General features: G+C 57.6%; 1 protein-coding gene across 8 annotated transcripts in view; it reads right to left on the bottom strand.

Moving 5' to 3' along the window:
• PLEKHA5 (pleckstrin homology domain containing A5) overlaps nt 1-12,759 on the bottom strand; it is a 163,391-nt gene that overhangs the window by 75,883 nt on the left and 74,749 nt on the right. For all 8 annotated transcript variants that reach the window (XR_012752955.1, XM_075343452.1, XM_075343453.1 and 5 more), the window contains 2 exons: nt 12,008-12,482; nt 9,614-9,697 (listed from right to left, as the gene is read on the bottom strand). Coding sequence is in view for 7 of the 8 variants with exons in the window: in XM_075343452.1 (XP_075199567.1) it covers nt 9,614-9,697; nt 12,008-12,482 (559 nt within the window). In the remaining variant the exon portion in view is untranslated. The remainder of the gene's footprint in view (nt 1-9,613; nt 9,698-12,007; nt 12,483-12,759) is intronic.

Here is a 12,759-nt window from a genome sequence, read left to right as displayed (position 1 = left end):
ACCAGTACGTCACAATCGGGGGGTAACAAGTGGGGGTCACCCCTCCTTTATACCTCCCGACCGACAGACAGAGCACGTGACGCGCTCTCTAGCGCCCCTCTTATAGTCAGGCCAATTATGGAATTGCCCGACCATAAGCAAGGAGGCCGCTATACTACTTATGCCGATTATTGAAGGGTCCCCGGTGAGAGTAAGGTATATATTCCCCCGACCTCCGCGGGCGGAATATATAAAATCTCCCCGAATCTCACTGGCCTCCCCACAATAATCCTTGGCACAATTCGCTGCCACCAACCGCTTCACGGTAACTATTAGCCGAACACACAGACGTGGGATTCAAGATCGAGATAACAGAACAGCCCAAGATTAATTATATAATTTAATCAGCCTAAAGCACACTAGAACTACAATATATACAATAGGGAATCTACAGAATATACATATGTCAGAGTACAGTTACAATCAAAGCATGGGTTACAAACAGGCATACACAGTTCCAGCAGTTACCTTGTTGCGTCTGGCCACAGGGGGGCGCTGTAGACCAGGTTTCCAGGAACTCCCTCACAGGTCTTTCCCAACCAGGCCCCCGAGCAGAAGAACACTGGAAAATGGCCGAAGTAGGGTTATCAACCTGGGCAGATCCAGGTCCCCTCCTACCTTAGTGACCTCACAGGGAAGCACTGCCACTCCCCCTGCATGGATCAGAATTATCCAGCAAAGGGGATATTGGCCATAACTTTGCCTGGGAGCGTCGTAGGCAGACGCCAATGCTCTCATTGTGACAGTTATGAATTTAGCTACAGAACGAGGGGACTCATGACCTGTCTGCCAGTTCCCCATTGGCTGATATCACGCCTGGGGCATTTCCCAATGTCCTGCTCCCATAAAAAGGGGGTGCCGGCATCGTCCACATGCGGAGACACCATTTTTATGGTTGCCATATTTATCGGAAATATGGCTTGCGAGATATGAACCATTTTTTACTGGAGTCGTTCTGTCTGGCTATTTCCATAGCCTTGCTAACTAGCTAGCAGCTCCTACTACAGGGTGACGGCAGGGAGTCATCCTGTGTCCATTGTCCTAAAGCCACCTAATTTCCATATCACAGGACATGGCCATGGGATTTGTTGCTAAACCAGTTGTGTGAAGGAAAGGGGGGGTGACACCAGGAGAGGGCTTCCTGACATACTTGAATATCATGATTTATCGTCATATCTCCGGATTTACCTCACACCTCCCCCCCTTTTGAGGGCGCTAGGGGGCAGCACACTCCGGTGTTCCCCCGTGCGCCCGTCCGCGACCTCTCCTTGTCGGGACAGCCCGTCTGCGTTACCGTGGTCACGGCCCCTTTTGTGGCGAATGGTGAAGTTGTATTGCTGGAGCGCAAGGCTCCATCGCAACAATCGCCCATTCGTCCCAGAGACGGTGTGCAACCAGCTGAGGGGATTGTGGTCCGTCTCCACGATGAAGTGGCGCCCGTATAGATAGGGTTGCAGACGCTGCAGGGCCCACACTATGGCCAGGCACTCCTTCTCCATCGTGGAATAGGCAACTTCCCTTGGTAACAGCTTCCTGCTCAGGTACAAGACCGGGTGCTCTTGGCTCGCAGAGTCCACCTGGCTGAGCACCGCACCGAGGCCGAAGTCACTGGCGTCGGTCTGTACTACAAACGGCCGCGTGAAGTCGGCTGCCTGTAGCACGGGCGGGCTGGACAGGGCGTCCTTTAGGGCCCGGAAGGCTGTCTCGCAGTCCATTGTCCAATCGACTGCAGAGGGCAGCTTCTTCTTGGTGAGGTCCGTCAAGGGCTTTGCCAGGCTACTATAGCATGGAACAAACCTCCTATAGTACCCAGCGGTCCCCAAGAAGGACATCACCTGCTTCTTGGTCCTGGGGGTGGGCCAGGATGCGATGGCCTCCACTTTCTCAGGCTCGGGCTTCAGTGTTCTCCCGCCTACCCGGTGACCGAGGTACTGGACCTCGCTCATGGCCAGCTGACACTTTCCCGGCTTGATGGTCAAACCTGCCCGGTGGATCCGCCTGAGCACCTGTGCTAGATGCTCTAGGTGGTCCTCCCAGGTGGGACTGAAGACGGCAATGTCATCCAGGTACGCGGCCGCGTACCCTTCAAGTCCCTTGAGCAGGGTGTTGACCATCCGCTGGAAAGTGGCAGGGGCATTCCTCATCCCGAATGGCATCACCGTGGACTCGTACAGTCCAAATGGGGTAATAAAGGCAGAGCGTTCCCTGGCCTTGCGAGTCAGGGGGATCTGCCAATATCCCCGGCTCAGATCCATGATGGTCAGGTACTGAGCCCCGGCCAACTGATCGAGCAGGTCATCGATGCGTGGCATTGGGTACGCATCGGCGACCGTGACCGCATTGAGCCCCCTGTAGTCCACGCAGAACCGAGTGGTTCGGTCCTTCTTAGGGACGAGGACTACAGGCGAGGCCCAAGCGCTGTTGGATGCCTGGATCACCCCCAGCTTCAGCATCTCGTCAATCTCCTGGCGCATGTGTTGCTGCACCTCCAGGGAGACCCGATATGCTGAACGCCGGATCGGGGGATGATCCCCAGTGTCCACGTGATGGACAGCCAAGTCAGTCCTTCCGGGCTGGTTGGTAAACAACCCCCGGAAGGGGTGTAGGGTGGCCCACAGCTGGGACCGTTGGTCCTCCAAGAGCTGGTGGCCAACCTCCACATCCTCAATGGATCCGCCTGCCCTAACCTGGGCTAGCATATCCAAGAGGGTTTCCGCTTCTCCCTCCTCGGGCAGGTTGCACACGGGGAGCGCACATGCCTCCCGCTCATGATGTGCCTTCATCATGTTCACATGGAAGGGCTTCCGCCTTCCACGGGCAGGGTCCAGGGTGACCAGGTACGTCACAGGGTTGAGCTGCTGGTACACGAGGTATGGGCCTTCCCAGGCTGCCTGAAGCTTGTCCTGTGGTACGGGGACCCGTACCCACACCTTTTGACCCACTTGGTAGGTCCTCTCACAAGCGTTCTGGTCGTACCAACGCTTCTGATCGGCCTGGGCGTGAGCCATATTGTCGTGTACCAGTTGCGTCAAGGCCTGCATTTTGTCCCGGAAGCGCATGACATACTCGATAACCGACACTCCAGGGGTGGCCAAATCCCCTTCCCAAGCCTCTTTCACCAGAGCCAGGGGGCCCCGCACACGTCGCCCGTACAGGAGCTCAAACGGTGAGAATCCTGTTGAGGCCTGTGGAACCTCCCGGTAAGCAAATAACAGGTGTGGGAGATACCGCTCCCAGTCACGCCCATGGGAGTCGACCAACATCTTAAGCATCTGCTTTAAGGTGCCATTGAACCGCTCGCACAGGCCATTAGTCTGTGGATGGTACGGGCTGGCCACCAGATGTCGCACCTGGACTTGCTTACAGAGGGCCTCCATCAGCTGGGACATGAATTGGGTCCCCCGGTCAGTGAGCATTTCCTGGGGAAAACCCACTCGGGAGAAAATCTCCAGCAATGCGGTGGCCACCTTGTCAGCCCGAATGGACGACAAGGCCACTGCTTCTGGGTACCGGGTGGCATAGTCCACTACCGTCAGTATGAAGCGTTTCCCGGAGCTGCTGGGGATGGCCAGCGGGCCGACCAGATCCACAGCCACCCTCCTGAAAGGCTCATCGATGATTGGCAGAGATACTAGTGGGGCTTTGGGGTGTGGCCCCGCCTTCCCCACTCTCTGACAGGTTTCACACGAACGGCAGTAGGCAGCCACATCGGCCCCCATTTTTGGCCAGTAGAAATGCTGGTTTAACCTGGCCTTGGTCTTAGCGATCCCTAGGTGTCCGGCCATCGGAATCTCATGTGCGATCCGCAACAACTCCGTCCGGAACGGATAGGGTACCACCAACTGTCGGTCCCTGGGCCACGCCTCCGGTGAACCCTGCTGGACCGTGGCCCGGTACAGCCGTCCTTGGTCCCAGACCACTCGCTCCGGGTCCGAGTCCGAGGGAGTCTGTGCCGCCTGCTCCTTAAGAGCTTTCAGGCTGTCGTCAGCTTCTAACGCTGCCTGAAACCCCTGACTAGATGTGGCCAGAATCGACGAGACTGTCACATCTTCGGTCAGTACCCCGGGACCTGTGTCCTGGCCTCCGCCTGACTCGGCTGCCACTTGGTCAGAAGGGGAAGAGCTATCGGACCTCCGGGAGGCCCCTTGGCTTCCAGCACTCCCACTGCGGGTGACAGCGGCCACAGCCGCTGCGACCGTGGGTCGTGCCTGCTCCTCCTCCGTTCCTGACCAAGTCGCCGGTTCAGGCAGACCGACCTGGCTTCCTGACACCCCGGTTGTGGGGGAACCATGCACCGAGATCTTACCTGGGAGCACTTCCGCTCCTGGACCGGCCCCAATCTCACCTGCCTGTTCCCCTCCTGCAGCAACAGAACCCCGCTGTGAAATCTCTGGGGACCCCACATTGGCTGTGGTAGCCCCCACCCCACACACTGGTCCTCCCCCTGCAGCACCCTGCTCTCTGCTTATCCCTGCAGAGGGCAACAGATCCCAGCTCACTGGCTGGTTACTTGTAGAGGCATTGTCACACCTTTCTCTGACCCCCTCCCCTGTCACAGCTGCAGCTGAGTGTGTGTCTATGGTGTCTATGCAAGCAGAAATATCAGAGTTCACTCCCTCCTCCCTTACATCATTCATAGATAACACATTAACATTGTCCGGAGGCACGTCAGTACTGGCTGAAGGTTCAGCCCTTGGTTGGGGCCCAAACTGGGAGGTTATCTGCCCCAAATCTGTCCCAAGTAGCACGTTTGCAGGGATCCGATCAGTTACCCCCACCTCCCTCACCCCTCGCCCTGCGCCCCAGTCCACATAAATGTCAGCAACAGGCAGCGCCGGGTCAATGCCTCCAATCCCGGAGACAGCGAGGGTTTTTCCAGGGATCAAGTCTTGGGAAGACACCATCTCAGGCCGCACCAGAGTCACCTCCGAGGCGCTGTCTCGCAGTCCTATGGTCACAGACCGGCCGACGGTGACAGGTTGGAAGCTGTCCAGGGACCTACCACCACCCCCACCCACACAATACACCTTGGGCGGCCCTTGGGACGGGGACGGAGCCGGGGCCTTGGGACGCTGAGGGCACATGGCCTTGAAGTGTCCAGGTAGGTTGCACTGGTGGCACCGTCTTGGTTCTGCCACGGGCCTGGAGAGGGGAGTTGAGGGGGACACCCCCTGCAGTCTAGGGGCAGGTGGGGCAGTCGCAGAATTCATCTTACCCCCTCTCCAGGTGCTGCTGGTGGCTGCTCTCCTGGCTTCAGGAGCCCGATTGTTGGTGTAGTCATCGGCCAGGGCAGCTGTAGCCGTGGACCCCTTTGGCTTCTGGTCTCGGATGAACTGGCGGAGATCCTCAGGGCAGTTCCACAAGAGTTGCTCCGTGATGACCAAGTCCAGGATCTCTGGTCCGGTGGAAAGCTGCAGGCCTTGGGTCCAGTGGTCGGCAGCTCGGGCAAGTGCCCGCCGGTGGTCAGCCCAGGAGTCCTTTGGTCCCTTCTGCAGGGTCCGGAACTTCTTGCGGTAGGACTCCGGAGTGAGGTTGTACTGTTGGATCAGGGCCCGCTTGATGGTGTCGTAGCCCTGATCTGCCTCAGCAGGCAAGTCCCCAAGGATATCCAGGGCCTTACCCCTTAAACGGGGGGTCAGGTATTTGGCCCACTGGTCCTTGTCCAGATGGTGCTGCAGGCAAGTCCGTTCAAAAGCAGTCAAGAAAGAGTCCAAGTCTCCATCCTTCTCCAGCACTGGGAAGTCCTCAACACGGACCTTTGGAAGTTTGGTGTCTTGAAGGTCACGTGTGGCTGATGAGGGCTGGAGCTTGGCTAGATGCAGCTGGTAGTCACGGTCTGCCTGTCGCTCCGCAGCCTCACGCTCTGCCTGGCGCTCTTCACGCGCTGCTTGCCGCTCCGCAGCCTCAGCATTACGCGCTGCCTGCCGCTCTGCCCTGCGCTCTGCCAGGAGTTCCTTGTAGCCCTTCTGGTCTCCAGCCTGGAGAAGGGTCATAGCCATTTGAAGAAGGCTATCCGAGCCTCCCAGGCTCGGTGGAATGGCACGTGGTGATCTGCGGCCCGCTGCGGAGCCTGGTGCTTCACTGTCCATTGCAGAGCGGAGGGCTGGCATCTGGCTCGTTGAGGACCCTTGGGTGAGCTGCTCCTCATCTTGTCCAGCAGTGCCAGGTTGTGCAATGTCCTCTGCAGAGCGGTTCTCTGGCGTCGAGCTCCTGGAGGACTCGTGGGCAACCTCCTCATTACTGTCCACAGCACCGTCCTCCCTCTCTTCGGCTCCTGCCTTAGCATTGGCCAGTTGCATAGCTCTGCTCCTGGTGCCATCAGCCATTCTTGCAGACTTTTGGTCACTGACACAGAACTGACACCTGATGCCTCCACACACCTTACAGTATCTGCACTCTGACACTCTAGTGTTGAGCTAGTCTGAAGACCCCAGCAGCCACAGCTGCTGCAGGCAGTCTTTAGTGTCTGGGAGTATGGGTCTCACACTCACACACACTATTATCTCGATCCCACCGCTATGCCACCAATATGTCACAAACCACCGGGGGGGTCACTCAGAAATCCCCCCGCGCTGGCTACCAGTACGTCACAATCGGGGGGTAACAAGTGGGGGTCACCCCTCCTTTATACCTCCCGACCGACAGACAGAGCACGTGACGCGCTCTCTAGCGCCCCTCTTATAGTCAGGCCAATTATGGAATTGCCCGACCATAAGCAAGGAGGCCGCTATACTACTTATGCCGAATTATTGAAGGGTCCCCGGTGAGAGTAGGGTATATATTCCCCCGACCTCCGCGGACGGAATATATAAAATCTCCCCGAATCTCACTGGCCTCCCCACAATAATCCTTGGCACAAACTCGCTGCCACCAACCGATTTACGGTAACTATTAGCCGAACACACAGACGTGGGATTCAAGATCGAGATAACAGAACAGCCCAAGATTAATTATATATTTTAATCGGCCGAAGCCACACTAGAAACTACAATATATACAATAGGGAATCTACAGAATATACATATGTCAGAGTACAGTTACAAGCAAGATATGGATTACAAACAGGCATACACAGTTCCAGCAGTTACCTTGTGCGTCTGGCCACAGGGGGGCGCCGTGGACCAGGTTTCCAGGATCTCTCTCACAGGTCTTCCCTGACCAGACCCCCGAGCAAAAGAACACTGGGAAATGGCCGAAGTAGGGTTATCAACCTGGGCAAATCCAGGTCCCCTCCTACCTTAGTGACCTCACAGGGAAGCACTGCCACTCCCCCTGCATTGAGTTAGAGTAATATCCCAGAAGGGGCTATTACCTGCAACTCCGGACTGGGAGGTCCGATCGGGATGGTTCTTGTGCCATCAGATCCGCCCGGGTCCCCTCTGCATTTTGAGCCCAAGCACGACTCATTTACCGGACTCCTACTAGCAGTTCTCTATATCTCCCCACCCCAAGGTGCCACATAGACGTCGAGGATATGCACAGATTCGGCTTGAAGTCCCGATTCTAACGATGTAGGAGGTGTATGGCTGAGACGCACGGTAATATCATAACTGGGTATGATATTACGGAGCCAGCAGTATGCTCTCCTGCGGGGACTAGCTACTTTTGGTTTTGCTAGGTCCCTGCCCACTCTCTTTGATGAGTGGACACAGCTCCCAGGGGCTCTTCCTCTCTCTGTGTTTTAGAGGCCTGAGAGAACAAGCAATCTCCATATCAGAGGAGATGGCTGTTGGAGGTGTAAGTGGGACTTCACACCTTTCCAGATGCTGACATCTGAGAAGTACCTCAGTGTGTGAAGGGGCAAGGGAGGGGGGTTGCCCTCAGGGGGGTGATGAGAGAAATGATGACTGGACATCATCATTCCTCTTAATATCCCAGGATTTCCCTCACAGGGAGCGAGGAGGGACGGCCCTAGTTCTCTATCAGGGAGGTGGGGAGAGAGGAGGGACGGCCCTAGTTCTCTATCAGGGAGGTGGGGAGAGAGGAGGGACGGCCCTAGTTCTCTATCAGGGAGGTGGGGAGAGAGGAGGGACGGCCCTAGTTCTCTATCAGGGAGGTGGGGAGCGAGGAGGAACGGCCCTAGTTCTCTATCAAGGAGGTGGGGAGAGAGGAGGGACGGCCCTAGTTCTCTATCAGGGAGGTGGGGAGAGAGCAGGGACGGCCCTAGTTCTCTATCAGAGGGGAACGGAGGAGTGAGGGGAGGAACGCCTCTAGTACTCTAGTAGGGGGGAACAGAGGGATAAGGGGAGGAATGCCCTTTGTTCTCTAGCAGGAGAACGGAGGGACGCCCCTAGTTCTTTATCAGAAGAGAATGGGGGCGAAGGGAGGAAGACCTCTAGTTATCTATCGGGGGGAACAAGGAGGCGATGGGAGTGACGCCTCTAGTTCTCCATCATGGGGGAATGTAGGGGTACCCCTAGTTCTCTATCAGGGGGGAACAGAGAGGCGAGGGGAGGGATGCCTCTAGTTCTCTATCAAGGAGAATGGAAGGATGAGGAGAGGAACGCGTCTAGTTCTCTATCAGGGGGAACGGAGGGGAGAACGCCCCTAATTCTCTATCTGGGGGAAAGGGAGGTGGCCATAACTGTTCTATTTAGGTAGGGGCACCTCTAGTTCTCTATCTGGAAAGGATGAGGAGTGCCCCATGTTGTCTATCCGGTATTGTTGCAGAGATGCTGCCGCTGAGTGGCCACCAGCGCACACGTCAGGCGGTGTGAACAACTCTGCCCCCGCTGCCATTACTCAGGGCAGGCGGTGTGGACAGCTCTGCACCCGCTGCTATTACTCAGGGCAGGCGGTGTGGACAGCTCTGCATCCGCTGCTATTACTCAGGGCAGGCGGTGTGGACATCTCTGCACCCGCTGCCATCACTCAGGGCAGGCGGTGTGGACAGCTCTGCACCCGCTGCTATTACTCAGGGCAGGTGGTGTGGACAGCTCTGCACCCGCTGCTACTACTCAGGGCAGACGGTGTGGACAGCTCTGCACCCGCTGCCATCACTCAGGGCAGGCGGTGTGGACATCTCTGCACCCGCTGCCATCACTCAGGGCAGGCGGTGTGGACAGCTCTGCACCCGCTGCCATCACTCAGGGCAGGCGGTGTGGACAGCTCTGCACCCGCTGCCATCACTCAGGGCAGGCGGTGTGGACAGCTCTGCACCCGCTGCCATCACTCAGGGCAGGCGGTGTGGACAGCTCTGCACCCGCTGCCATCACTCAGGGCAGGCGGTGTGGACAGCTCTGCACCCGCTGCTATTACTCAGGGCAGGCGGTGTGGACAGCTCTGCACCCGCTGCTATTACTCAGGGCAGGCGGTGTGAACAACTCTGCACCCGCTGCTATTACTCAGGGCAAGCGGTGTGGACATCTCTGCACCCGCTGCCATCACTCAGGGCAGGCGGTGTGGACAGCTCTGCACCCGCTGCTGTTACTCAGGGCAGGCGGTGTGGACAGCTCTGCACCCGCTGCTATTACTCAGGGCAGGCGGTGTGGACAGCTCTGCACCCGCTGCTATTACTCAGGGCAGGCGGTGTGGACAGGCGGTGTGGCACTTGCTGACATTACAGATCACTCACGGTTTTGCCTTGAAGACCCTGCGGTGTGATGGGCTGTGCAGACAATCCGGCTGCCACGGACCTCCTCTCCGGAGCAAAGCCGAGCTGCAGAGAGAAGAAAAAACATCAAAAACACAAGAGCGGGGGAGGGGACAGGAGGCGTCAGGAGGCGTGATGACATCACAGAGCCCGAATCCCCGCAGATTCCCCACACAATTCACTACACGGGTATCAGATCTATAATACAGCAGTGACATCACCGCCCCCCAGAGACCCCTCAGTGTACAGCAGTGACATCACCGCCCCCCAGAGACCCCTCAGTATACAGCAGTGACATCACCGACCCCCAGAGACCCCTCAGCACACAGCAGTGACATCACCGCCCCCCAGAGACCCCTCAGTATACAGCAGTGACATCACCGATCCCCAGAGACCCCTCAGCACACAGTAGAGACCCCTCAGCACACAGTAGAGACCCCTCAGCACACAGTAGAGACCCCTCAGCACACAGTAGAGACCCCTCAGCACACAGTAGAGACCCCTCAGCACACAGTAGAGACCCCTCAGCACACAGTAGAGACCCCTCAGCACACAGTAGAGACCCCTCAGCACACAGTAGAGACCCCTCAGCACACAGTAGAGACCCCTCAGCACACAGTGGAGACCCCTCAGCACACAGTGGAGACCCCTCAGCACACAGTGGAGACCCCTCAGCACACAGTGGAGACCCCTCAGCACACAGTGGAGACCCCTCAGCACACAGTAGAGACCCCTCAGCACACAGTAGAGACCCCTCAGCACACAGTAGAGACCCCTCAGCACACAGTAGAGACCCCTCAGCACACAGTAGAGACCCCTCAGCACACAGTAGAGACCCCTCAGCACACAGTAGAGACCCCTCAGCACACAGTAGAGACCCCTCAGCACACAGTAGAGACCCCTCAGCACACAGTAGAGACCCCTCAGCACACAGTAGAGACCCCTCAGCACACAGTAGAGACCCCTCAGCACACAGTAGAGACCCCTCAGCACACAGTAGAGACCCCTCAGCACACAGTAGAGACCCCTCAGCACACAGTAGAGACCCCTCAGCACACAGTAGAGACCCCTCAGCACACAGTAGAGACCCCTCAGCACACAGTAGAGACCCCTCAGCACACAGTAGAGACCCCTCAGCACACAGTGGAGACCCCTCAGCACACAGTGGAGACCCCTCAGCACACAGTGGAGACCCCTCAGCACACAGTGGAGACCCCTCAGCACACAGTAGAGACCCCTCAGCACACAGTAGAGACCCCTCAGCACACAGTAGAGACCCCTCAGCACACAGTAGAGACCCCTCAGCACACAGTAGAGACCCCTCAGCACACAGTAGAGACCCCTCAGCACACAGTAGAGACCCCTCAGCACACAGTAGAGACCCCTCAGCACACAGTAGAGACCCCTCAGCACACAGTAGAGACCCCTCAGCACACAGTAGAGACCCCTCAGCACACAGTAGAGACCCCTCAGCACACAGTAGAGACCCCTCAGCACACAGTAGAGACCCCTCAGCACACAGTAGAGACCCCTCAGCACACAGTAGAGACCCCTCAGCACACAGTAGAGACCCCTCAGCACACAGTAGAGACCCCTCAGCACACAGTAGAGACCCCTCAGCACACAGTAGAGACCCCTCAGCACACAGTAGAGACCCCTCAGCACACAGTAGAGACCCCTCAGCACACAGTAGAGACCCCTCAGCACACAGTAGAGACCCCTCAGCACACAGTAGAGACCCCTCAGCACACAGTAGAGACCCCTCAGCACACAGTGGAGACCCCTCAGCACACAGTGGAGACCCCTCAGCACACAGTGGAGACCCCTCAGCACACAGTGGAGACCCCTCAGCACACAGTAGAGACCCCTCAGCACACAGTAGAGACCCCTCAGCACACAGTAGAGACCCCTCAGCACACAGTAGAGACCCCTCAGCACACAGTAGAGACCCCTCAGCACACAGTAGAGACCCCTCAGCACACAGTAGAGACCCCTCAGCACACAGTAGAGACCCCTCAGCACACAGTAGAGACCCCTCAGCACACAGTAGAGACCCCTCAGCACACAGTAGAGACCCCTCAGCACACAGTAGAGACCCCTCAGCACACAGTGGAGACCCCTCAGCACACAGTGGAGACCCCTCAGCACACAGTGGAGACCCCTCAGCACACAGTGGAGACCCCTCAGCACACAGTGGAGACCCCTCAGTACACAGTGGAGACCCCTCAGTACACAGTGGAGACCCCTCAGTACACAGTGGAGACCCCTCAGTACACAGTGGAGACCCCTCAGTACACAGTGGAGACCCCTCAGTACACAGTGGAGACCCCTCAGTACACAGTGGAGACCCCTCAGTACACAGTGGAGACCCCTCACCTTACTGGACGGCGGCTTCTGCCTTCGCTCTAGCGTCAGGTCGCCTCGCTGCACCGGGGAGGACACTTCGGAGCGGTAGGTCCGATGCGGGGAGTATGTGTGGTAACCAGAGATGGAGCCATGGGACGGTGACATGGGGATGGAGTGCAAGGCCTGGTCGGAGATATGAACCATGGTCTTGGGGCTGGTCAGAGACGAGTGCCGCCGCAGCGTGCTCTGCTTATTGTAGAACTGTCTCTGCTGCCATTCATACAGCTGCCACATGGTGTCGTCCCGCACGGACCTCCGGTTCTCCTCCACCGGGGCCGTTACTGGGACCATGGTCCGCTCATACAGCATGCCCGTGGTGCTGCACACACTGTCTGGTCGGGTCTTCAGGTTCCGTGGCAGTGTCTTGTATCCCTCGGGGTAACGTGGCACCATCTGAGCGCGGTAGCTGGGCATATTCCGGGGCAATGTCTGATAGGACATGACCCTGTGAATAGAGAAAGCCATAATTACTGTGGAGGGAGTGGTGTGAGAAGAGGCTAGTACGGGCCGGTCACTCACCCACCACCGCCAGGGGCTCCACCTCAGAGGAAGCCATGATTAGTGATGTGAGAAGAGGCTAGTACGGGCCGGTCACTCACCCACCACCGCCAGGGGCTCCACCTCAGAGGAAGCCATGATTAGTGATGTGAGAAGAGGCAAGGACGGGCCGGTCACTCACTCACCACCGCCGAGGGCCTCCACCTCAGAGGAAGCCATGATTA

This window comes from Anomaloglossus baeobatrachus, chromosome 4, assembly GCF_048569485.1.
Source record: "Anomaloglossus baeobatrachus isolate aAnoBae1 chromosome 4, aAnoBae1.hap1, whole genome shotgun sequence".
Classification (NCBI taxonomy): domain Eukaryota; kingdom Metazoa; phylum Chordata; class Amphibia; order Anura; family Aromobatidae; genus Anomaloglossus; species Anomaloglossus baeobatrachus.
The sequence above is the reverse complement of the archived record's forward strand: the minus strand, read 5'-3'. Positions and strand labels throughout refer to the sequence as shown.